Here is a 27,180-nt window from a genome sequence, read left to right on the forward strand (position 1 = left end):
CACAAGAGACACTTGGTTATACTAGATGACAGATGTTGTATTTACAATGAAATCAACACATTGTCTGGCGACCTGTCTCCCCAGGAGAATAGAAACAACACCGGTGGGTGTTCCAATTTACATAATTACAATAAAACAAATATTGATCCATCTGCTGCATCAGGGCAAGGGGAGACAACTCTGTTTCAGAGTTCATGTCTGACAGTTCACTGAGAGTGGCACGGCTGCTTCCCTGGTCACAACAGTCTGTTCACCCACTGCTAGTGAGCAACAATCGGCTGATTAGGGTTGTGATGGAGTGTGGGAGGTAAGCTGGGGCGTTCCTCCAACTTGTCATACTCCAGGTGAAACTCTTTTGCCACTTTCCGCCAGTTCTGTGCGTCAAAGAAGTAGTATGTTCCCCTCTCATACGTGTTTGTTTTGACGATGGGATCCATACCCGGTGCCCGTGTCATCCACACCCTCTCCTCCTTGTGGTACCTCCACTCTCGACTGTGACTGAAATCATCACACAAGGGAAATAATAATTATATAGGATCAACTTATATAATCATATTATTGTGTTTGCTGATTAAAGCCACATCTAGAAATAGTCAAGATCTATCATGGCCATCTGTTAATACTTTACACTGACCAGAAGTGATGCATAGTTGATATTATACAAACAACTGTGCCACAATACCAAGAGCTTAAGTATATGACCCAGAAAACTGCCTCATGCTAACTAACTTTGATTGGTTATTGCAACAACTTCAAAACCCAAACACTAACATCAGTAAAAAGTGAGTGAGTTTGGTATTACGTCACTTTTATCAATATACCAGAATAGGCTTCACACACTACGCATGTGAGGAATCAAACCAAGGTCTTTGGCATGCCTCCTCACACCCCATCAGTAAAAAGACTACAGATTGCTACAGACACGGTCTAACATTTCTCAGTTAGGCAAAGATGTGTTTCCAATACATATGTGATGTATTTAACAACCCACAACAGTGACAGCTGAGGCAGTACTTAAAAAACTCAATCCCTTCATATGTCCATATTACCGATGCTATGTCATCAGAGCAACATATTATGCAAACTGACAAATAAAACATTTCCTATGAAATATTCAAAAACAATTCAAAGACTTTGCAGGGTGTGACTCACAGTTCTGCTGCAGCCGCCAACTGCAACACATCCCCACCATTCATGTAGAACAAGAAGAACAACAAGTCCTCTCCATACCGGTTCAGCTTGATCGGAGCCAGCTGCATGACAAACAACACAATCATGTCAACAGAACATCAATTTGCATTTACAAATTGGCAGGATGAAGAACGACAAGTCCTCTCCGTACCAGTACGAATTGCTTTTATTTGTTCACAACTTCTTTATTGCAATAGATGCAAAGTTTCCCTGAAGATGCTATCGCTGTTATCAAGCAAGATACACCAAAACATCAAATCTACTGCTATAAAGATTACTTCAAAAGAAATTAAAAGAAACTGCTCTCCTAATAAACCCACTACCTTCCCAGCCTTCAGTTTCACACATATTCAAACATACACAATCATATCAGTGTCAGGTTGACAACATTTCATATTGTCCCTTTTATCACTAGCATAACCTCTCCAAACTCACCTTTTCCCTGATGAAAATGTTTGTGAGATACTCTGCAGGCACATGGAAATCTGAAAGTAAACAGGAGGTTCTCTTAAATCTGCCATCTGGACAAACATTTCTGTTATTGACTTAAAACAGACACCTCATTGGATTTGTATTTGCCTTGACTTTGAACAGCAAGTGGATCCTCTTAGTATCTGAAATATACCTATCAGGCCAAGCAGACAGGTGGTTTAAATGTGACTAACACATCTCAAAATAACAGTCCTATGTCATCTCATTTGACTCGGGACTATCTTGAACAACAAAACAAGAATATCCTGTACAACTCACACATAGTGCAGTTCTTGTTTAAGCATTCAGTCATACCTCTATCTCCATAACGCTCAAAACCATGAATTCATTTGTTAGGTTTGCCCTAAATGTGTCACCACATGTCGCCAGCGTCTGTAACTGCTGTCATCTGTTGTCACAACTTACCAATATCTTGTGGCCGACAGGGTGCATCTGCCCAGGGGGACTGAAATGTACTGTAGAGGTTTCTGGAACAAAATAAGCAAAAAATGTCACAGTCAGTTGACGACATGCTACAACAATTTATGGCAATTTCAAGCAATGCAGCAACTTTAAACAAGACAGACACCAGTAGTGGTTGAACGCCTTATGAATGAAGTAACTGAATCTTACTCTTAAAGGAAGGTTACACAAACGTTACGACTATTTATATACATAGTGAGATGAAGAAGCTGTTTCATGGGTATATCTGTTGTCATTAAATACACTCATGCACACTACACCACCCAAATCCATTCAAGTAAAGATATATACAAAGTAGGTTTACAAATATCTACCTGGTCAAACAAAGCAAACATTGCCATCATCAGATAATGAAATATGACCTACAAGATCAAACAATGTAAACATTGTCATCAGACAATGTAAACATGACTTACATGATCAAACAATGTAAACATTGTCATCGTCAAGGTAAACGTGACCTACAAGATCAAACAATGTAATATGCCCTACATGAGCAAAGCAAACACTGTCATCGTCAAATGAAATGTACATAACTTAAATGATCAAACAATGTAAACATCACCTACATGATCGAACAATGTGAACATGACCTACATTATCAAACAATGTGAACACTGTCAACATCAAATGTAGTAAACATTGTCTAAATGATCAAACTATGTGTAATGTAAACATTGCCAGTCAGGAGAAATATTGAAAAATATTGATGAGTCACATAAAAAAAGATATTAAACAATACCAACACATTGTCAAACATTGACAAATAATGTGAAGCAAGGTCAGTGTCAGAACAACCAGACAATGTCAAACAACAATTGCAGACAATTTCAAACAAGGCCAAACAGAACAACCATTCCAGACAATGTCAAACAGAACTATAACTCCAGATAAAATCAAATAATGCCAACAATGCCAACAATACAGGCAACCATTTTTGACATTGCAAAACAATATGCACAATGTCAAACAAGGGTAACCATTCTTGACATTGCTAAACAGTCACAATGTCAAATGCAGGCAGTCATTCTTGACAATGCTAAACAGTCATAATGCCAAACATGAGCAGCCATACTTGACAATGGCAACAATGTTGAACAATGCCAGCCAACAATGAACGTGTATGCAAAAAAAAACCATCACAGTCAGTTTAGTAAGCTAATGGCCAGTACTGCAGTACACGATTTACTTCAGAACATGACACCAATCATCACAGTTTCACATAACATATTGATGTACGGTGAAAGAGAAACAACAAAGATATACGACATAGATCAGAATGTATATTGGTTTATGAACATGATCCACATACTGACACACAATCACTGGCACTCACTCATACATAGAAACACAATGACTAGAAGACAGGCGAACAGATTATGCACAATCAACACTGACCGACAGATCCTTTTAAATGGAAAGTTAAGGGGTAAGCATTATATTCCTATACCACACAGATAATGGAAGGGAACGCTTCTCACACAAATGAACAAGTAATTTCCCACACATAAACATGTATCAAATCCACAGACCTCACAAAAACAGAAGGGGAACAACTCTGACATCTAGTACATGTATTTTCATTGGGTGTCTATCTGTGCACCAGCACCTGGGAATTTCCATGTGACATGAAGAACTAGACAATGAGCTTTTCCAAAGTGAGCCACGCATATAATGATAATGACAACTATCAACCCCTCCCTAGCATTGAGAGAAAAGGAAAGAAAGTCTAGTCTGCTACATGAGTCTGAGGAAACAGATCTGAACTGAATACGACAAGCAGTCTACCAAGTTGAAGTTTTAAGTAAAGCATCTCTAATACTTCAATAATTGTCATGAATAATGAAAACCACCAATCTTCTTGACCATTTCAGGCCAAAAATTGAGCAGTGAGTATTACACAGAGCATCATATGTTGAATGACAAATGCTGGAAAACACTCATTCCATCCATGATGGCATGAAATGCTTATGGATAACAACTTCATTCTTTGCAACAATACTCACAATCTACTTCTTGCCATTTACCTGAAGAAGAGGCAGAAGTAGATTGGTAACCTTAAACATCTCATTACACAAGTTAACAAAGTTTATATGCATAAAAATTTCACGCCTTCATGTTTGTCAAACTTCGGAACTTATACCAAAGACTTCATCATGACCAAACATAAGGTACCACATTTCCAAGTAGTGTTTTAACCTGTTTAGGACCAACCTGTGATCCATTCATACAGCTGTCACAAAGTGCACATGAAGCTACATGTTACAAAGTGCATATGAAGCAATCCCTGACACAACAATTTCTGGAACTCACAGCCTAACTATATTGTTAATGGCTACAGCAAGAGACATACCAGAGGACTAGCACTTCACAGTCTTCACCTGCTGAACACAAGGAACTATGGCCTACCACCATCCATGAACCAGCTGGACAAAATAGGGCTTACTGTAGACAGTGTTAATTGTGTCAGATGTTAGTGCACGACAGGAATACAGACGTAGAAGGACAACAGTCGCAGAGAGATTAAGTAAGCAAACACGGAACACCTCACACACCAAATTTTGAAACAAAAATTCAATAGAGAAGATAGTGAGAAAGCATATTGGGTCAGATTGATCATTTGGAAAATTTAGAAATAATTCTTCAGGTCCTAGATTAAACTTGGAGCTGCACACCTACCCTTCAGCTGTGATTACTGTTAGTCTGATGGTATTTTATCAAGGAAATCTACCCCTGACTAATATGCTTTACTAATTATGTTTTGCAAGGGAAATGACACTGTAAAGGAGACAATGACAGTTTGTTGAATAGATGTTTCCGGAGACTGTAGTGAGCATTCCAGCAGAAACAATGGTAAATGAAGTTAGTTTGAGAATAATGGTCAGGCCTACCTCTTAGAGCTGCATAGAGAAAGAAGCAATGATCAGAACATGATTATCTTAATTATTGCAATTATTGACACATCAACGAAAGTTTTACAATGCAGGGTCCAGACTACCACTTCCTCAGACAGCCATGTTAACAGCAGTGAAAGGTGTGCAAAGGGTAAGTCAGTCTCCAGCGGAGGATGTGTATTTCATTGACAGATGTGTTTCAAAGATGATAGTCATTGTGAGTGAAAACAGTCTCTGCAGGACTTCATTCTTGACCATGACATAAGAAAAATGTTTGATGGATAGAAAACTATAAAAAATTATCATGAAGTAATGTTTACATGAAAGTAATACAAATGAAACAAAGCAAGAACTGAAGCACTGGCCAATCAGCTTAAGGAAATGCATGATGACTGCACACACAGACATGGAGGAATCAGTGTGCACAACACATGCAACCAAACCATACCAGCCAAGCCAAGACACCATCCTGACAATAATTCCAGGACTAATATCAGTGCTGAAGTTAACACAGACTATCAGTTACCTGCACAATATCTACAAAAATATGACGACCAGTTCATGGACAGATTCTAGCTACCAAAAACAATCCTAAACTCAGCGAGTTCATGACCTGGTTGTACCCACTGCGAAATAGCAAAAGGTTAGTGCAGCTACAAACTGTTACAAAACCCTATGAAAAAGACAATACTTTGGCTTTAACTTTACACATTTAATATGAAAAAAAATTTTAAAAAGGCTATAATTTTCTATGTAATTATCATGTAAATAAAGGTCTATTTTCATGTCTGTCCTGAAGGATATAAAGAATTATTGGCAGGATATATAGAATTAGTGGCACACTGTAACATAGTGGTTATTGAAAACATCCATGAATGACACCCCCAGCAGGTGCCCCGATGCAGGTAACTTGGGAATGCTGACAAAGCACACAGTTGCTTAAATTGAAAGGCCAGGGCAAGTTTGCAAGGAGCAGATACTGGTGAGACAACTTACTCAGGTGAGTTGAGATTGAGGCCCAATGTTGTGAGATCAATCCCAGGTGCTAAAGCAACCAAGTTGGGGTCGTTCTCGGATGCCCGTATAAACGTGAGGAGACCCACGATGCCAAACTGATCTGTAACCATGCCTGGCGGGATATTGGAGACTGTGCCTGTATTGGAAAAAGATACATAAACACATGGGTGTATTAAACAGGATGACAATAACAGACGTAAATAAACATTGCTTCAATTCATATAATAGATAGATCAGGAAGTTCTTTTGTCCACAAACTGCAAGATATTAACTACTTAAAGGTCACATGCAACGTAAACCACAACTTCGCAGATTCTGATACCTTTCGGTATACACTTACCGAAATAAAGCATCACAAATGCCAATTCAACCTATAAAGTTGAAAAAAAACGCGATGAAAAAAGAAACCTGCGAAATCGGATTCACTAAATTTCCCCAAGCGCTGGTGTGTGTGTGTGTGTGGGGGTGGGTGTGTGTGTGTGTGGGTGTGTGTGTGTGTGTGTGTGTGTGTGTTGGGGGGGGGGGAGAAAGTGGTGTCAACAGCTAGGCTGCCCATACCTCATGCGCAGTGAATAGGTTTGCGGCGCTTGAAACAGTATGTCTGCCTGGAGCATGAGGTTGTGAGCAGTAGTCTTATCTTGGTTGTGTACACAAACAAGTAAATAATCTACTCATAACATAAAAAAACTTGTTCATCGTGGTAAGCAGCCTCTGCCACAGAGAAAGCTCAATTTCTGGTTTATTGACACCTATATGTCTGCCTGCTTGTCTGCTAAAGAGAACATGCAATACACAGCTTCAGTCATTGAACTTAACACCTATCAGGCTACATGCCATAAACAAAATAAATTGATTTATGACTCGTGCACCTGAGTCTTGTCTCTGCCACATTATTTAATGAGGCAGGTGTGATACTTGTACACATGACATGTTTTTATGTCTGTGGGTTGCAAACAAACTACATCCATTTTTCATGGGTGATAAGATCTGACGGAAGCTGGTGCAAACTGTTGTCAATTTCAAATCCTGCTTTGTACTTGGACAAATGAGTTTCCAGCCACGCAGTAGTTCATTTTCTGTATTGAGATGATTTTTATTGGATCAAACACAAATTCAGAGAACATGTATTTACAAAACCCAACATCTCTATATATACATTCTTTATGGATAACAACTTCTTCTACTGTATATGATTTTGTCTGACAACAGAATATGAATTCATACTGAAACGACGCATCAAGTACAATAAAAGAAGTTGTTATCCACAAAGAATCTTACTTTCTTGTGACTCGCTGTACTTCTAAAATGCCCATCAAACAGATCATCTTTCTGTACACACAATGAACCCTCAGTATATCAGCAAATGAAACTGCCAAACCGTCGTTACGCTTGAGTGCACACTGCCCGTTATGACTGGGGTCGGTTTCCCGAGTGCTTCGTTTCGAGAGAAGTAAGCCCAAGTACAAAATATTGCACTTTTGAATCGTGATTGTATGCTTATAATTTTGTTTATTTGTTTTTTACAAGCAGCAATGTATATCATATGTCATGAATAAGTGATAATTGTGTTTTAATTATGTTTGATTTTTTTGTTGCATGTGACCTTTAAAATAAATTCTGAAGAGATCCTCTTATTCACTAACCATCATAGTTTGTAGCTACTCCTGTTTGAACAAGACAAAAATGATAATCTAAATACAGTTTATTTCAGCAGCAGAAATTATGAATAGAGAAAGGGATCAAAATTATTTTTCCCAGGTGACTCCAAAATTCCTGCCCAACTGCATGCTGTTCTAACTACTGTGAGGCACAGGGTCACTCACCATCAGGGTGTGTCTGAATGCCTCTCTTTGGTTGAGATGATTTGTCGGAGGGTTTGTCTTTGCTGTTCACCGACTCGAATGTTCCTGGAGCAGGCTGCAACAATACTCACTCATGTCACTGACACCCTGAACAGACATATCACTAATTCACTGGCTTCAGGTGGATGTCAAAAGTACTTATGCATCAAGGCATATTCTGGACCAGACATCACTCTACTTCCCACAATATCCCATTTGGATCAGACATTGCACTACTTCCCGTGATATCTCATCTGGACCAGACATCACTCTACTTCCCACAATATCCCATCTGGATCAGACATTGCACTACTTCCCGTGATATCTCATCTGGATCAGACATTGCACTACTGCCTGCAATATCTCATCTGGATCAGACATTGCACTACTTCCCGTGATATCCCATTTAAATCAGACATCACTCTTGTTCCAACAATATTAAATCTGAACATGAATTCGCTCGGTACACTAAATATCCCATCTGAACTTGACTTCACTTTTGTTACCTCATTTTCCTACCCGAACCTAACCTAAATCCTGTTCCCTTATTATTCCATCTGACCCTAACCTCACTCTTGTTCCCTCAATATCCCATCTGAACCTGACCTCACTCTGTTCCCTAAATATTCCATCTGAATTTGGCCAAAGTCTTGTTCCCTAAATATCCTATCTAAATCTGACCTTACACTTGTTCCCTCCATATCCCAACTGAACCAGAATTTACTCCTATTCAATAAATATCCCACCTGAACCTAACAAAAGTCTTGTTCCCAAAACATCCTATCTGAATCTAACTGTACTTTTCTTTCCTCAATATCTCCTCTGAATCAGATCTTGCTCTTGTTCTGTCACCTTCCACTGACAACTCCAGATCAGCCCTTTAATCCCCCCAGGCCTAATGACTAAAACCTCTCCCCAACATGCTGGTCAGTCTGTCAGTACATGTATTACCCAAGCAAAGTATTTTCATCAAAGCAAATTTACATGGCTCATATTGAGACAAGTTAACATACTTGCCCCAGGCGCAACCTAAGATGACAACCTACTTGCATCAGCCAGATTCTAGCTGCACTTTTCATTGCATTAAGTAGATGCAAACATTTAGATGTTTTGTTCAGAAGTTTACCCACTCAAAAATGTATTTGCACCTGGTGCAAGTTAGCCTAAGAACTAGGATGCGATTTGTAATATTGAGCTGCACCAGTGCAAGTCACACTGCACTAAATTGAGCCCTGATTTACCATGGAAGATCATTTACTTACCATGTAAGGATTTGGAGGACCAAACAGAGCACTAACAGTTTTCCTTGTGGAGTCATTTGCCGATGATGCTGGGGGATCTGGACCAAAACAACAATGTTCTTACAGTGAGAGATAAAATCTAGTACAGTGCACCTAGTAATATTTCAGCTGTATGCCGGAAACTTATTACATTTTCAGGTTTTGAAGTGTTGTATTGTTATACATACATATCCAGGCATTGTACAGAACTGTAACACTGTGTTACTAACATGTTTGTTGTTAAGGCCTTGTGACTATATAGTGATTGATACTTTGAGCATAGATTGCTGGGGCATGCTCAGCATGAAGCTTGATATGAAACAATGCACTTGGTTGGTTGTTTAATGCCGCACTCAGCAACTGTCCACCTATGTGTTGGTAGTCAATATATAATAAAGTCTGGACCAGACAAACCAGAGATCAACAACATCGATCTATGCAATTGGGATACGACAACAGGACAAACAAGCCAGGAGCCTGACCACCTGATCCCGTTAGTTTCCTCTTACAATAAACATGGGTTATTGAAGACCAGTTGTAACCTTGACCTTCACATGTTGACAATGTACTTACTTGAGGATCCAGGCAGGGCAGGGAACTCCTCCTGGGTGATATTGAACTCGGGGGTGGGGTCCGGAACAGCTTTGCTGACCATACCTACTGTAGGCAAACAAATACCCTCTTTAGTCACCGCGGCTTTTGTATACACACTGGAAACCTACTGTAGGCAAACAAATACCCTCTTTAGTCACCGCAGCTTTTGTATACACACTGGAAACCTACTGTAGGCAAACAAATACCCTCTTCAGTCACCGCGGGCTTTTGTATACACACTGGAAACCTACTGTAGGCAAACAAATACCCTCTTTAGTCACCGCGGGCTTTTGTATACACACTGGAAACCTACTGTAGGCAAACAAGTACCCTCTTTAGTCACCGCAGCTTTTGTATACACACTGGAAACCTACTGTAGGCAAACAAATACCCTCTTCAGTCACCGTGGGCTTTTGTATACACACTGGAAACCTACTGTAGGCAAACAAATACCCTCTTTAGTCACCGCAGCTTTTGTATACACACTGGAAACCTACTGTAGGCAAACAAATACCCTCTTTAGTCACCGCGGGCTTTTGTATACACACTGGAAACCTACTGTAGGCAAACAAATACCCTCTTTAGTCACTGTGGGCTTTTGTATACACACTGGAAACCTACTGTAGGCAAACAAGTACCCTCTTCAGTCACCGTGGGCTTTTGTATACACACTGGAAACCTACTGTAGGCAAACAAATACCCTCTTTAGTCACCGCGGGCTTTTGTATACACACTGGAAACCTACTGTAGGCAAACAAATACCCTCTTTAGTCACCGTGGGCTTTTGTATACACACTGGAAACCTACTGTAGGCAAACAAACACCCTCTTCAGTCACCGCGGGCTTTTGTATACACACTGGAAACCTACTGTAGGCAAACAAATACCCTCTTCAGTCACCGCGGGCTTTTGTATACACACTGGAAACCTACTGTAGGCAAACAAATACCCTCTTCAGTCACCGCGGGCTTTTGAAAACACACTGGAAACCTACTGTAGGCAAACAAATACCCTCTTTAGTCACCGCGGGCTTTTGTATACACACTGGAAACCTACTGTAGGCAAACAAATACCCTCTTCAGTCACCGTGGGCTTTTGTATACACACTGGAAACCTACTGTAGGCAAACAAATACCCTCTTTAGTCACCGCAGCTTTTGTATACACACTGGAAACCTACTGTAGGCAAACAAATACCCTCTTCAGTCACCGCGGGCTTTTGTATACACACTGGAAACCTACTGTAGGCAAACAAATACCCTCTTCAGTCACCGCGGGCTTTTGTATACACACTGGAAACCTACTGTAGGCAAACAAATACCCTCTTCAGTCACCGCGGGCTTTTGTATACACACTGGAAACCTACTGTAGGCAAACAAATACCCTCTTTAGTCACCGCGGGCTTTTGTATACACACTGGAAACCTACTGTAGGCAAACAAATACCCTCTTCAGTCACCACGGGCTTTTGTATACACACTGGAAACCTACTGTAGGCAAACAAATACCCTCTTCAGTCACCGCGGGCTTTTGTATACACACTGGAAACCTACTGTAGGCAAACAAATACCCTCTTCAGTCACCGTGGGCTTTTGAAAACACACTGGAAACCTACTGTAGGCAAACAAATACCCTCTTCAGTCACCGTGGGCTTTTGTATACACACTGGAAACCTACTGTAGGCAAACAAATACCCTCTTCAGTCACCGCGGGCTTTTGTATACACACTGGAAACCTACTGTAGGCAAACAAATACCCTCTTTAGTCACCGTGGGCTTTTGTATACACACTGGAAACCTACTGTAGGCAAACAAATACCCTCTTTAGTCACCGCGGGCTTTTGTATACACACTGGAAACCTACTGTAGGCAAACAAATACCCTCTTTAGTCACCGCGGGCTTTTGTATACACACTGGAAACCTACTGTAGGCAAACAAATACCCTCTTTAGTCACCGTGGGCTTTTGTATACACACTGGAAACCTACGATAGGCAAACAAGTACCCTCTTTAGTCACCGCAGCTTTTGTATACACACTGGAAACCTACTGTAGGCAAACAAATACCCTCTTTAGTCACCGCGGGCTTTTGTATACACACTGGAAACCTACTGTAGGCAAACAAATACCCTCTTTAGTCACCGCAGCTTTTGTATACACACTGGAAACTGGCATCATGAACATCTGCATCAGGTAAACTCCCACGACTACACCAATAACACATTCAGATGATCACAGAAAATCTACAAAAACATAATACTAGTTATCTGTACTTTCTAATTTAAAGTAAAATTATTGACTTTATACATTATAAGTCTGCCTAATCCATGATTTGGGAAAGGATAACAAACAAACAATCACATAATGGAAACATTACACCACAGCATTAACAGTTAGTCATAGTTACAACACACTCAAACACACCACTTGTTTCACTTCACAATATGCATTGTATATAATATGCATTTTAATTGATATATACAGCAAGTTTGTTATATTCATCAGTTTATTATAAGCATATTTGTTATAAACATAGCTCATTGTAAATTATTTCATATATTAAATTCAAAAGTAGATTGTAATAAGAGCTTTGATAAATACTAATGTGCCTGGAGAAAGGAAAACTTCAAAAGTAAATTGCAGCAAAAGCTTTGACATGTACTCATTGTGACTGAAGAAAGATATGATCTTTTAATTTGACAGGAGTGACTCATCACCATTTCACTCCTGCATGGACAGAGAGAAAGTCTTAGGCCAATGATGAGGCAGTTAACTCATAGACTGATAGAGAATACAGGGTGGCTACATCAAGAACTGAAGCAGAGATGACGTTCTGGGGAAAATAGACAGATAAAGGAAGCATGGCAATAGTGCAAAGTAACTCCGCAGAAAACTAGGTAAGGTTGCCATAGTTTTAATTATCACAAGACCTTAAAACTGATATTTTTCTAAATTTTCCTTTTTTTTAGAAACTATTGTGGATTTTCATGACAAGATGGCAAAAGCTCTCTGCTTAACTTTCACAATCAGGAGAGGCTATTTGTGACAAATGGTTTTGGAGCTGGTCATATTTTCAGACAAATAAATATGTCTTGTTTGTCAGTTTGAGGAATGATCTATTTTTAGATACATGATACACATGACTCACAAACTCTTTCTTCTCAGTATCTGCATATATTTTATGATTCATGGGGTCATCTTTCACACTAAATATAAAACACTTATCTCAACATGAACCGAAAAGCTGGTATGTCATCAAAAAAAGATGTCAAAAAGAGCTTGATCCATTGGCTAGATCTTACCATAGTTTCGAGCGGTTGGCATGGGATTGGGAGGGATGTTAGATCTGTTGCTTAATGAAGGAAATTCCGACAAATCCAGCGCTGGATGGTTGTTCTCGTTACCTGTGGAACATAAGGTGAATAAGGTGTCACAGAGAATTACTGTACACCCACAGCAGACTACCTTCTCAAATCCAAAAAATGCACCAAGATTGAAAACCCTTTTATCAAATATATGTGTATATATACAAATTCTGAATCAACAAAGCAAAACAGCAGTCCTAAATCTCACTTTGGTGAGATTCTATTCAGCATCCAAATCTTTCTTTCAGTGTTTTACGTTTGTAATCAGTGACAATGTGTTTAAATAGTATAGCTTCTGCTTCATTGGCAGAGAGATCAATGATGTCCCCTAAGATATCACAATAATTTACAAAGCAATCGACAATTAAAATACTGCATACCTTGCCTGCTCCCCGAAAACCCGAAACTGTTTGTGACACTAGTGATTGGTCCAGCAGCACTGCAACACACAGGACACACAGTGTAGTAGGTGGGGGACATCAGTGTACACACATCACCATAAATATCACAGGTGGCTTATGCAGAGTGGGAAACAGTGGGTAATTGTTAGTTGGAACAAACCACATTGTTTTTAGATGGTGAGAATTTTCAGTATACTGCAATAGCCGATGCAAAAGCATATAGAGTGATACATACTGCAAGAATTTATTTTATCAAAAAACTACTGTTAGTCAATTTGATGTTTGATTCATAAAGCAAAAACACAATAAAATGACTATGTTTGACTATTTGGCACAAATGAAACAAGGAAAAGAACACTTCATTATCAACACAGTGATTACTAGTTTCAGCTAATTTCTCTATTTTCAAAAAAAAAAGCCCTGGTATTTTAGACAGCAGTTTGACCTGGTCAGGACATACAAGAGATCACTGGTCACTTACGACAAAACATGCAGAACAGTCAGATCCAAGACAATGCGGAACATTTGAACAAAAATTCAAAATACATCTTTAAACCAAACTTGTGTGAAAAAAGGAAATATCCTAAGACTTCTGAGTGTTAGGAAGTTTTCCATATGCATGTCAAAATATCAGTTTTTCAATCAGCATATCACAATTCTTTCATGTCTGAACCAGGTTATTTCAGCAAACTTGTTCTATTGCTCAGCATTATGAGTTTGTAGAGTGAAATAATACCCAAAAGCATGAGGTTATATCCCTTCATTACAAACAGTGGTCCAAGCATTAACAGAACAATATACACATATAATATATATATGGTAATATAAACTTTCGATATATATGGTAATACACACTTTATAATGTAAATATTAAGAAACATGTATACTATTGCCATTTACTGTTTTGTTTAGTCTAAAGTTTCCTTAGAGTTCACTAGAAGTAGAAGTGAAAAGTATATCAGTACTTTCTCGATCAATAGTTTGCCTTGTCCTAAGTGGCAGTGTTATACATTGTGTAACATTTCACGCCATACCTTGAATTGTAATATTAATGAGGTTCAGTGATGTGCAATAAAGAACTGAATTCATAAAGAAATGTTGTTTGATTCAATTAATGTGCCAGTGAATCACAACAGGACAAGTATACATTTGTAAACAGTAAGTTCTCAGGCAATAAGAAAGGGATAGGAAAAGTTTTTTTATAGCCTAACACATTTCACAGGTAACCCCAGACATTGGTACAGACGTGTTGTTGTTAAATGTGGGCGCCATTACCTTCCGAATGCTGAGGATAAAGTTGTCCGCTTCTGGAGATTATTGAGAGGTTGGGAGGACTGGTTCTGACCTAGCACACTGCGGGGTCCGATCACTGACATGCTGCAAGGATCAAATAACTCACTTGCACATCATGAAAATATGGGCTGTTGCTTACAGTTTCACACAGTCCTCACATATCCAAGCTGTACTGCACTGGCCTGTAATCCTGTCTGAGCCAGACAGTCCAATGATTGATATTACAAGTAGTAAACTATGTTGTCATTCTGATGTCACTCACACAAGTCACTAGTCTGATCATGGAGTAAGAGAGTGAGTTTGTGAATATAGTTTTACACAGCTTTGAGCAATATTTCAGCAATATCAGGATGGGGCACCACTACAAATGAGCTTCACACATTGCACCATGTGGGGAATCAAACCCAGATCTTCAGCTAGACAAGCAAACCTCAACCATTAGACTACCACTTCCAGATCTTGTAACTCAATATGTAGTCTCTTACGAACTAATTAGGTTGCTGGGGATCAATTTTAATCCTGAATACCAATGGGGTTTACAAATGTGAAACCAATTTGCTTTGAGATATGGTGAGACTGGCTGGGAATTGGCATTGATTCTACATGTAACTACTGACTACACAGCACCTGTTGGGTGAGTGTTGAGGCTGTTGTATACTGATGGGAAAGTTGGGGTTCATGCTCGTCGGCGTGATGTGGCCACCACTGCTGTTGCGTCCCGGGAACTGACTGTTACCAATACTTCGTTGGGGCAGGCCTGGAATCAAGAAACACAGCTTTCTACTGTTCCATCTCCCAATCATTAACCTTGTTGGTCAAAGTTTACCTTTAGCTGGCAAAATATTGTCACTATGTTTAAAACCTTTACATGAATGTAACAAACAGAAAGGCAAGATTCAAGAAAAGTACTTTAAGAGGAATACATGTCAGATGGTAGCTATAACATCTGATGACTCACCCTGGCTGTAGAAGTTGTTTCCAAACCCAGACAGTTGAGACGGGGATTGAGATGTCATCTGTCACAGAGAGACATCGATACCAGAAACACAGTCTATCAATCATTTCCAACACAGATAATGAAGATCTTGTTCTACCTTTCAGTTATTACAGAGAAGCCATCTGTTGGAGAATACTGTGCCATAATGAACCAAAAGATAATGATGCATCGATATGACAATTCCAAGATCTCATCTGAAATTGTTCACTCAGGTTTGTGCCATACATTGAGTTGATCAGATAAAAAGAAACAACAAATTCTTTGCATCTGCTTACTCAACACCTTTAATAGCTAAGAATTTTGTGACTAGTTCAGTTGTTCAATATATCTAACATGCACAATTTCCTCTTCAATAATCAAACATAAGTACTCTCATCACTCTAAATGGAAAACAACCAGATTTCTTTTCTTTCATCATTGGTCAAAATTCCAGTGATTTCCTGGGCGGTAAAGGCAAAAATATTTCACTTGTCTGTCATTTGCCTAAGTGTTTTGGGGATGAATGACTAAAGGTGAGTTATGTCTCTAAAAAATTAGGCGTTCCCAAAGGGCACTGAGAATATTTTTTATTGATGCCATTTCAATATTTACCCTTGGCTTGCTTCTTGCTTTGATGACAGCATATATGTAAATATCTAAATCTAGACTAGACAATTCAGATATTAATTTCATGAGCAACTATCCATGGGTGACATCAGCCATCACTCAGTCTGATTATCCAATCCCTAAAGTTAAATCTTCCAGCCACTATTGGTTCCTCAGGAATTTTCTAACATGTAATCGCCATGGGAACACAAAAATGAGGAGTAAATGTTGTTACTGACCCGCACCTCCTTGTCTGGTCGAAACACAGACTGATTGAAGTACAAGCTGGGATCATCCTCGTCTGTCTCGAACATGCCCTGCACAAAAAAACACAAACTTGTTTACTTTATAATGTTTACTTGCCCATATGGCCAAGTCAAGAAAAGATCATAAGGATATCCTGAAACATTTTACAGATCCATTCATCAAAGCAGACTCAAGGCTACGACTGTGTAACCATGGTAACTAAAACTATCTAATGCTTTTGTTGCAGTTTAATGTCACGCTCAGCCATATTCCAAAATGATGACAACATGTTCATGTTTGAGTCAGAACAAGAACGTCCTGTGAACGCATTAATCAATGATGCATCAGGTTATGATGACATATCAACCAAGTCACTGAACAACCACTGCTAAGGACTTAAGCCTGAGCCAGGACATGCATATTACTCAGATTTCCAATGTGATACTGCTTGATGAGATTCTTACTCTTTCCAGCATTTGCGAGTTTCGTTTCACGCCACTCTCAGCAACATTCCAGCTGTATACTGGCCAGACAATTTAGTGATCAACAGCATGGGCTTTGATCTATGCAGTTGGGAACTGATGTCAACCAAGTCAGTGAGCCTGACCACCCAATCCTGTTAATCACCTCTCACAACGAGCATGGGTTTGTGAAAGCCAGTATATTCTGACCTGGCCCTTCATGGGTCCACTAACTTGGGGGAACCAACTGCAAACCTTATGCATATAAACTGTGCTAGGATCTAGCAGCAATGTTCTACGTATAAATATTGTGCATGTGAACATCTGTGTTCTGTTAAGAATTCCCGTATTTTCAACATGTTTAATTATTTTTTGAACTCAAAACAAAAATCTTTTCAACGTTTCGAATTTGTTTTACAATACATCAGTTCATGTGTAAACAGCACCTTTGGAAAATTTCCCAACAGTATGGGATATTTTGTGAAATCTAGTGAGTCTTAATTTATGATGAGCTGTTTATTTGATCATGATTTACAACTACCATAGAGTTCTGGGGACCTACAGCCTGTTCAGCTCCACCTGAGCAACTCTATATGCATGGCCTGGGAGGTCAAAAGGCACGAACAGCAGGTCAAGTTAACTTCATTCACTAGGGGAGCAGAGAATTCCATTGATGATGTGTTTGCACGAAACATGCATACATCGGAAACTTTAAACCATCTTTAGCTTCTGTGAATGCATGAGTATTCACTTGACCAGGTCAAGCTGAACAAGCTGTATTTCAACATAGAATCACCTTGTGGACCAGTGGGCCAGGACAGACAGACAGACAGACATACTGTTTAGACTGCAACTGGGATTGTGCCTGGTGAGATACTTTTCAGCATTATATACTCTGGATTTTTGTGTAACACTGACGAATTCAATACTCGGTTCTAGGTGGGCTTCTACTCACATGCTTTCTTGTTTGGGATTTTGCTTGTGGCATGCCAATCATGCCGAAGTTCCTGCGTGGACCTGGGGATGGATCTGTAACATTCTTCTTGTTCATGTTGAATCTGTAAAAATAATAGTCACAAATGATTTCTAACATTCACCCTACTATAATCTACATGACATCTGAGATATCCTAACATGAGACACCCTACCATGTATAACATCTGTGAGACACTGTAACATGTAAAACACATTGACATAACACCCTAACATGTATGACATGTTAGACACTCTAACATGTATGAAGTCTGTGAAACACCCTAGTATGTATGATATCCATGAGGCACTCTGGCATGCAAGACATGTGAGACACCCTAGTGTGTATAACATCTGTGAGACACCCTCACATGTATGACATCTGAGACAACCTAGCATGTATAATATTGATAGGACCCCTAGCATGTATGACACTGATGTCACCCTGAAATATGAGCCCATGACATGTGTGACAATGATATAACATTGACATGACACCCTAGCATGTATGCCAATGACATTACATCATGGCAATCATGCATATATGACACACAAAAATGTAGTCACCACATCTACATGAAACATACCTAGCTATACTGTAGCTCCTGAGTAAGTTGAGGACATTATCATACTATAAAACATCAGCTTGACCCGCAGAATTATACTGACCGACATCATAGTAGACACAATTATACAAGCAGGATTTAATTCTAAGAGTAGTCATAACCGACATTGCTTAGGGTCAGGGAAGGGCATGTGCCACATACTGCAATGTTAAAAAACTCAACAGAAACTCAACTCTTGTTGAAACTAATAAAAGCCATGATAATGAGGTGTCTGAAAACTATCACTTGTTTCCATGTTAAACTGTTGTAAAACAACAACAGTGACCATTTTAACATGAAAGAACAGAACACACAAATTATATATGCCAAAATAACTTGCAATGCCATTCTCAGCTATTACAAATATATCAGATGAATATTTATTAACAAAGTACCAAAGAGTGTCTCCAATAACCTTGCGTTCAACATCACAAAATTTGCACAAAGCAATCCCTATGATACAAGACAGACAAACACAGACATAAACCTGGACGAATCAGCCAAAATAAGTTAGCTGGGGTTCAATGACCTGCAGGTTAAACCATCAGTCTAAGTTGAACACAGTGAATATTTAATGGCATCCATGCTTCAAGAAAATCAATACTTAAGCCTGCTATGGCAAGTGTCCATCAACCATACCTAACAGCTTGGTAAATGACAGTATAGAGTGAGTCAATTCTATAACTTGTGATGCCGCCACGATAATCACCCAAACACTACAGGGTACTACAGAACTAGAAGTGGTTTAGTAGTCAAAGTATTTCTGTCCCCATTTCACTCCAAATCCTTTCTTCACCCAATATCATTCAAAAGTGTCTGTAGAAATGTCCAATAACAACCATCCATCAAGGTTGCCAGTACAAGGTTACATTATGACAGTGGCTAGTAATTAGCCTCACCATAAACATTATCACCATAGCAAACTACAGCCAGCAACTAGTAACACCATGGCTAGGGCCACCAACTAGTAACACCATGGCTAGAGCTAACAACTAGTAACAAAAAGACTAGAGCCAGCCACTAGTAACACCTGGTAACACAATGGCTAAAGCCAACAACTAGTAACAGAGAGACTAGAGCCAGCAATTAGAAGCTCCATGATGTCTAGAGCCAGCAGATAATAACACCGTGGCTAGACCCACCAACTAGTAACACCATGGCTAGAGCCAACAACTAGTAACACCACAACTACAGTCAGCAAAGAGTAACACCATGACTAGAACCAACAACTAGCAACACCATGACTAGAACCAGCAACTAGTAACACCATGACTAGAACCAGCAACTAGTAACACCATGACTAGAGCCAGCAACTAGTAACACCATGACTAGAAACAGCAACTAGTGACACCATCACTAGAACCAACAATTGGTAACACCATGACCATAGCCAACAACTAGTAACCTCATGACTAGAGCCAGCAACTAGTAACACCACAACTACAGTCAGCAAAGAGTAACACCATGACTAGAACCAACAACTAGCAACACCATGACTAGAACCAGCAACTAGTAACACCATGACTAGAACCAGCAACTAGTAACACCATGACTAGAACCAGCAACTAGAAACACCATGACTAGAGCCAGCAACTAGTAACACCATGACTAGAAACAGCAACTAGTGACACCATCACTAGAACCAACAATTGGTAACACCATGACCATAGCCAACAACTAGTAATCTCATGACTAGAGCCAGCAACTAGTAACCTCATGACTAGAGCCAGCAACTAGTAACCTCATGACTAGAGCCAGCAACTAGTAACCTCATGACTAGTGCCAACAACTAGTAACCATATGACTAGAGGCAACAACTAGTAATCTCATGACTAGAGCCAACAACTAGTAACCTCATGACTAGAGCCAGCAACTAGTAACCTCATGAATAGAGCTAACATCATGTGACAAGTAACACCCTGACAAGAATCAGCACAATGTAACATTGGGACAACATCTGACAGCACGTAATGACATGGCTACAGCCAGCAGTCATCACAACCCTGCCCACAAGACAGTGACACTTGTCTGTATGGTAATCATGCCACCAACATAACTGCACTTAGTTAGTTTTCCTACACATTATTGAGACAATCTTTATTTCCTAATTATAATTTTGACAATATAATTTAAAATAGGTGCAGCATTATGTAGTAATGCACTCAGTATGGGATGAAACTCTTGTAGGCTAAAGAGTGAACATGACTGCATAAAGAGTTATCTCCCCTTGAGTAGCAGATGGCTTCATGTGATGACATGACCTATTTGACAGCAGAAGAGTAAAGAAAGCTGTTTCTACAAGATCTTAAAGGGATGAGCCTGATGCAAAAAAAAGTGTTAGTTGGTAGACGTGACATTCCTCTGTCAACAATATGCAGAACTTTGATGAATATTCAGTCAAGAGTTGGTACTGAGCACAAGACTAGGGCAGGTACACCAAGGAAGTTCAATACTACGGATTGTTAGTGACTTCACATTGTGAGTTGTGGAAAATTGAAAAGCGTTGAGAATATCAGAAATGAGATTATAAACAGAGGAAATCCTCAGGAATGTAATGAAACCCTGAAACAAGAATTAAAAAGTCTTCACTGGGAGATTCCCACAGGAATTCCCTCACCATTGATGAAAGATGTACAAAGAGAAACATGTTACACAGGTAGAGGGCTCACGAAATTCAAGATGAAGATAACCTTTTCTTTCCTGGTGGAAGTACTATCTGATTTTTTCTGGACAAAAGATACTGTGAAACCTATCTTCCAATTGCCAAAGCATAGCTTAAAATTTCACATGGGGTGGGATACCACCACATGGAGTGAAGTACTTGTGTATTTTCACTGGAAATTTACCAAAGGAGCAATATGTTGACATCTTAAATGACCTCCATCTTCCAACGGCCCAAACACTGTATGAAGACAATGGGATTTTCCTGCAGTTACAACCCAAAAAACAGTGGTTGCTGGATAAAAATTTACAAGTTTTAGACTGGCCTAGCTACAGTCCAGATCTTAACACTATTGAGAATGTGTGGAGACTAATGAAGGAGAATAAACCAAAAAGGACTCAAAAACACTGAAGAATGACATGGTTGAATATTGGGATACGCTGTCACAATGTTTCCTACAAACTTTGATTAGTTGTGTACCTAGGCACATCACAGGACGTTTCACTAAATCCTTAAAAGACACTTTGTAAGAGAATCATATTTCAACATACTCATTTAAGGAAAACTTGTATACTTTATATACATGCATTTGACTTTCTCAATAAATTCTGGGAATGTACGATTTTACTGATATATTGAATCGAGATAGTGGGGTCAAAAGCCACTTCAAATGGTGTCCCAGTTACACCTTCGCATGTCAGTTTGATGTCAGATGCCAGCCCAAAGTGACATAAGGGAATTATTGCTCACTGTGGTGTAAAAGGTCTGAAACACAAGTCAAGTAAACAGCTCACTAATGTAAACCCAGATGACAACATTCCATACAACAATATGCAACAAAAGCCTCTCATCCAAAGCCATTAGTCCAGGAAACTTCTGTTCAAGGTAGTACAATTGGCTAATAATAATCAACACAATAACATTACAATTTACTGAAAATGATGCAAAGTCAAGTCAAGGTCCGCAGTCTAAACATCTTTACAATGATAGTGATAAAAGTAAAATGACAAAATATTGATATGTGACACATTTGGGCTAGTGGGCTAAAATGTTAGTCTAAACTGATATGCAAGGTACTGTGAGAGCAGGGGAGAAATCCATTTGCCCTGGGTTTGTCTGGTCAGGACCTGAACATTCACAGGCCATGGCAGCACTACAACAAACAATATCCCTGTGTGTGTCGGGTTTGAATCACAGCAATAACACACATACTGTTTACCTTAAATACCAAATGTACAATCAGTAAACAAAAAACAGAAGTTGATCTTCCCTGTGGTCACCAACCAACATCCTTACATACATCATGACCACCTCACCCACATGAGGGGTCACTTGAGTTTCTTCATCAACCACTTCAGACCCGTGAAGGTCCCGGGGTAGAATAGGCCTTCAGCAACCCATGCTTGCCATAAAAGGTGACTGTGCTTGTCATAAGAGGCGACTAACGGGATCGGGTGGTCAGACTAGCTGACTTGGTTGACACATGTCATCGGTTCCCCATTGCGCAGATCGATGCTCATGTTGTTGATCACTGGATTGTCTGGTCCAGACTCGATTATTTACAGACCGTCGCCATATAGCTGGAATATTGCTAAGTGCGACATAAAACTAAACTCACTCACTCACTCATCAACCACTTCAGCAGTAAAGTAATGTATTACATGGGTGATGATTATAATGAGTCTAGTGCCTCTTTGAATGTCACTGAAGTTACATCAAAAGCCGGGCAGCTTTGTGTGGAGGGAAATCTTGAGTGACGCAGGTGTTAGACATTAACCACTTGGGAAACCCACAAGCAGAGGTGAGTGAGTGAGTAAGGTTTCAGCAATATTCCAGTAAATATCACAAAGGAGGTCCCCATCTGGGGAATCAAACCCAGGTTTTGGTGTGATGAACTTAAGTTTTAACCACACTGGGCAAAAGGCTACCCCAGCAAGCATTGGTGTGATGATGACAAAATTAAATATATACTCTAGGCAAACTTCAAAACAACCATTATCATAGGCTTCTGATAGGCCAAAGAAACAAAGTCTGCACAGAAAACTGCACCCATTCCTCATCTAGGAAGAAGCATTTGAAAGGTTCACAAGAAAATGGTTTTCAAAACAATTACCAGTATCCAAAGCATCATGAAGATCGTATAACAAACTTCTTGCTCATAAACAGTCTCTTTGAAAATCTTTTCAAAATTATGCTGATAGTTTACATAATTTGTTTTTTCAATATAAAATTTTGGTCTTGTGTTACCTACATTCATGAGTGAAATGGTAGGAGACAAACTTTCAATGGACATGTATGACATGAACAGTAACAAACACCAAACAATGTTTTGTTAGAATACCATGCATTTACAAATAACATGCACTGAAATAGATTCAAGTTAACAGAATGTCACAGATAAGATGTTGTTAAACACTTCTTAGTAGTCCTGGAACAATTCCATTCAGTTACATCTAAACAAGCTAGAGGATGGAACACTCGTGCTGGTTGGAAACAGTCAACAGGGGTTAGCACCAACCAATGGACTGGCTACTTACTGGGCATTCCAAGACAACGGATCAGCCCCAAACCTTCTGTCACCAACAAAAGATTGGAGGCATTGTATTAGTCACAATTAAATCTCATGTTGTAATGATTTCATACACAAATGACGTATTCATAAATATCCATGGCTGTGCCTCAAGAACTAGCACAGCTATTTTTTTAATTTTTTCCCAATATCATACAGAATCATTATCAGTTGGTTTCTAGACACACAGTAAGTGTATTTGTACCTACTTTTTAAAGTTCTCAATAACTCATTTGCTACTCTCAACAAGCAGAATTCCTCAAAATTACATTACAGTCTTATGTTATTACAAATATCATAAATAAAGTTAAAGGTTCTAGAACTACAAAAATCTATCTACTCCTAAAGAAAGGTAACCTATATCAGAGTCCACGCCATCTTCATTCTGACAATTGGTCAAATAATTACAATAGTCAAATATTCCCAAAACAATAACACTGTTTTCAATGAATTGTAATAACAAAGGTGACATTTACAAACAAATGATAGCACATTTACAAACAAAATAAAATGCATCTTCTTACATGCTAATTATGAATCACATACTTACTATGATATTTTATATGGTCCAAAAAGCATGCTAAAATCACACTGATTTTTGGTGCTTGATGGCTTGAACACTGAAATGGTTACCTATCTACAGTGCTAAAAAGTATATCAAGTGTACTGACTGTGATCCTGGTGCTCCTCCCCCTCCACCGCTGCCACCCCCACCCCCTGTACCGCCCCCACCCCCAAGGCCTGTCATACTGTCTAGCTGGTTCCGAAAGGCCATGACTGTTGTCTCTTGGAATCAAGTAGCTAGTGGCCTGTCAAAATACAGTAATAATGCAATATCAGTTACATATATTATTCACTATGTTTTGAATCAACTCAAACACAAAGAATCTGATAAAACATAAGCCCTGCATCAGCATGATAAAGGTGTAAACATTTGTCCCATTAGACTTACTGTGTTATCTGATATTATGCTAGCTATATATCCAATATGATGTGGTATTCTAATTTCAACATCCAATTTCGGTACCCTCTAAGATAATGTGAGTGCCTGAATCAAAAATCAAACATGACATTCTTACCTGAAATTGTCATGCTATGTGTTAGCTATATATATCAGTAACATATATCCATGACTACCAATTAACACATCAGACAGAAAGGAACAATATGTATGCAAATACAAATATATACTTGGATGAATCCGGACTTGATTGGAGAAAATACTTGCTGCACCAACCGTAATAGTCAATTAATGACAGCATAAACATCTTTACAGCGTCTCTTTGAATACTGCACTCACATATAATTCACATCAGGCTGGTGTAAAACAGAACATGCAACTGTCTGCCTCAACATATTTCTATGCATTTCATAGCGTTACCAAGACGCATTAATAACCCAAAGTGACATATGCACGCATGTTCAAATGATAATTTCGCTTTGTTGAATGTGACAGTAGTAACAGCTTGTCTTTGCAGGTGCAATTTTGGGACGAGTTATTGTCACTATTCACACATGCTTTGCAGTTCATTTTGACAACCTTACCCTCAGGCTGAAATACATATAACTAAAGCTACGAAAATGTTCACAAATATTAACAAACCTTTCGTATAACTGGTAAATTTTATAATTTTTAACCCAAGATGGCATGAAGACATTGTGCGAAATTGGGCATACTTAATCGACCTTGACCTTCCCTTTTATAAATTTGATTTGGGAAATTATCACATCAAGGGTGGCGTTTGTGATAGTCTAAAAACAAAATAAAGAATCCCAATTAACGACATATGGATTACCTGGAGACAAATGTAGTTTATCTTTTTTATAAATCCTCCGATTTCATGATTCAGCTAGTTAAAACCTCTTCTGATGTGAAAACCATGATTGTAAATTCTATAACAGCGCCATCTATCGATGTAAGAAGAAGAGGCCAGTTATCTCCCTTAGACTGGCCCGACTTAATAATAACTTACGCGTACAATAAGCGCGATTCTCTTATCGAATTCAACATTATAACTCCATGTTTACTTGACTTAATTGTCCTCTCTGTATTCAACTACTTAGGCTTCTTGGTAAACTGATATCAATGTACATTAATCATAACTTGTATAAATATGCTAGCTCCTATATGTTATCTCAAAAATACAAAAATTGTAAACTATAGCTAAGCAAGTTTCATGTCATTTCTTCCAACTTCTAAATGCCCACTGGAGCCTTCTATGGTACCAGTAAACGTAAATTGATAGTATCAAACCAAGGACCGTATACCGATAATGGTAAAGTATAGCCGAGGTCTGTTCCTCGGTACATGGTCTCTGGTCTAACTGTTCCGCGCAGTACTAAACTTCGTCCAATACATCAAGTGTAAAAAGAATCAACTAAATGCTGTTTATCAAACAAAGTTGCTGATTATATAACCGCATATATCTGATTATATAACTGCATATATAGTGACGTTTACATTTGATATGTGGGAGCTCTCGTGTTTTGTAAATCCCACGTTCGTAACAGTCGCAAGCAAAAAGTAATCTTTATCTCAATATATTAGAAGAGATAATTTAATTACATATGTGTGTTACGAGTGCATGCATTAATGCTGTCAAAAACTTTATCTTTGTTCTAACAGGATAGTTTACTAGCAACATTTATGGTGGTAATGTTATGCTTTCGCAAAAGCTTTAGAACTGCATGTTGACCTTTACTGTTAACCTTTTATTTTTCAATGAAAAAGTAAATTAAAGTCCTGCTAGCTGTCTATCAGGAAGTCAGTTCCACCCCGAACTTGAACAGTTGTTTCTACCTGAGTATTTTTTTTTTCAGATAATATTTTCCTTATTTCTGTCAGTGTATGAGATACGAAAACGAACCAGTATCTGAAAATCCCACTGTGTCGGTTACTATGAGTGCAATGAGGAAAAGACCACTTTAAAGCTGCGCACAAACCAAAGTGGGCTTCTTGAGTAGGGCAGTTATTATTATGATCATGTTTTGTTTGTCTGTCTGTCTGTCTATATTTGAACATCAGTCCTCACAAATAAAGTACTTAGGCTTGTCAAAGTTTTCTCTATGAATCAAACATTCCTACTGTCAGGATTAGCAAGAAGCGTATATATCATAGTACGTGCAGGAAAGCTTGATCTTCAATACAGAGTACCGAATCTCTTCCCTGTTGGAGATATATCTTCTTTTATTAATAACGTTAAGATGTTGCTGTTAACATGTTCTTCCAATCTTGGACTTATACTCTGAATCACAGCT

General features: G+C 38.9%; 1 protein-coding gene across 14 annotated transcripts; it reads right to left on the reverse strand.

Annotated features, from left to right (window-relative positions):
- Positions 1 to 16: 16 nt before the first annotated feature.
- Positions 17 to 25,851, reverse strand: LOC137286248 (CCR4-NOT transcription complex subunit 2-like). Of its 14 annotated transcripts, none has more exons than XM_067817986.1 (18): positions 25,719 to 25,851; positions 24,594 to 24,731; positions 23,891 to 23,926; positions 18,070 to 18,172; positions 16,647 to 16,724; positions 15,784 to 15,841; positions 15,453 to 15,582; positions 14,808 to 14,909; positions 13,512 to 13,570; positions 13,069 to 13,170; positions 9,751 to 9,834; positions 9,160 to 9,236; positions 7,880 to 7,973; positions 6,036 to 6,192; positions 2,089 to 2,150; positions 1,627 to 1,676; positions 1,153 to 1,253; positions 17 to 498 (listed from the first exon to the last, which is right to left on the reverse strand). In XM_067817986.1, the coding sequence occupies exons 2-18, from the start codon at positions 24,695 to 24,697 to the stop codon at positions 261 to 263; spliced, it is 1,635 nt and encodes a 544-aa protein (XP_067674087.1). In that variant the 5' UTR covers positions 24,698 to 24,731; positions 25,719 to 25,851; the 3' UTR covers positions 17 to 260. The 14 variants fall into 14 exon arrangements, with proteins under 14 accessions (XP_067674087.1, XP_067674091.1, XP_067674085.1 ...); XM_067817990.1 differs by having other exon boundaries at positions 23,891 to 23,923; positions 25,719 to 25,838; XM_067817984.1 differs by having other exon boundaries at positions 9,751 to 9,837; positions 25,719 to 25,838.
- Positions 25,852 to 27,180: the final 1,329 nt, after the last annotated feature.

This window comes from Haliotis asinina, chromosome 6 (assembly GCF_037392515.1).
Source record: "Haliotis asinina isolate JCU_RB_2024 chromosome 6, JCU_Hal_asi_v2, whole genome shotgun sequence".
NCBI classification, from domain to species: Eukaryota; Metazoa; Mollusca; class Gastropoda; order Lepetellida; family Haliotidae; genus Haliotis; species Haliotis asinina.

Bases quoted from the DNA above. Each gene is read 5' to 3' on its own strand.
- LOC137286248 (XM_067817984.1), bottom strand. From the start codon at position 24,697: ATGGCCTTTCGGAACCAGCTAGACAGTATGACAGGCCTTGGGGGTGGG. The intron at 18,173-23,890 runs GTAAGTAGCCAG...TTATTTTTACAG, and splicing joins CCGTTGTCTTGGAATGCCCA to ATTCAACATGAACAAGAAGA. The intron at 15,583-15,783 runs GTGAGTCATCAG...TCTTGATTCCAG, and splicing joins AAACAACTTCTACAGCCAGG to GCCTGCCCCAACGAAGTATT.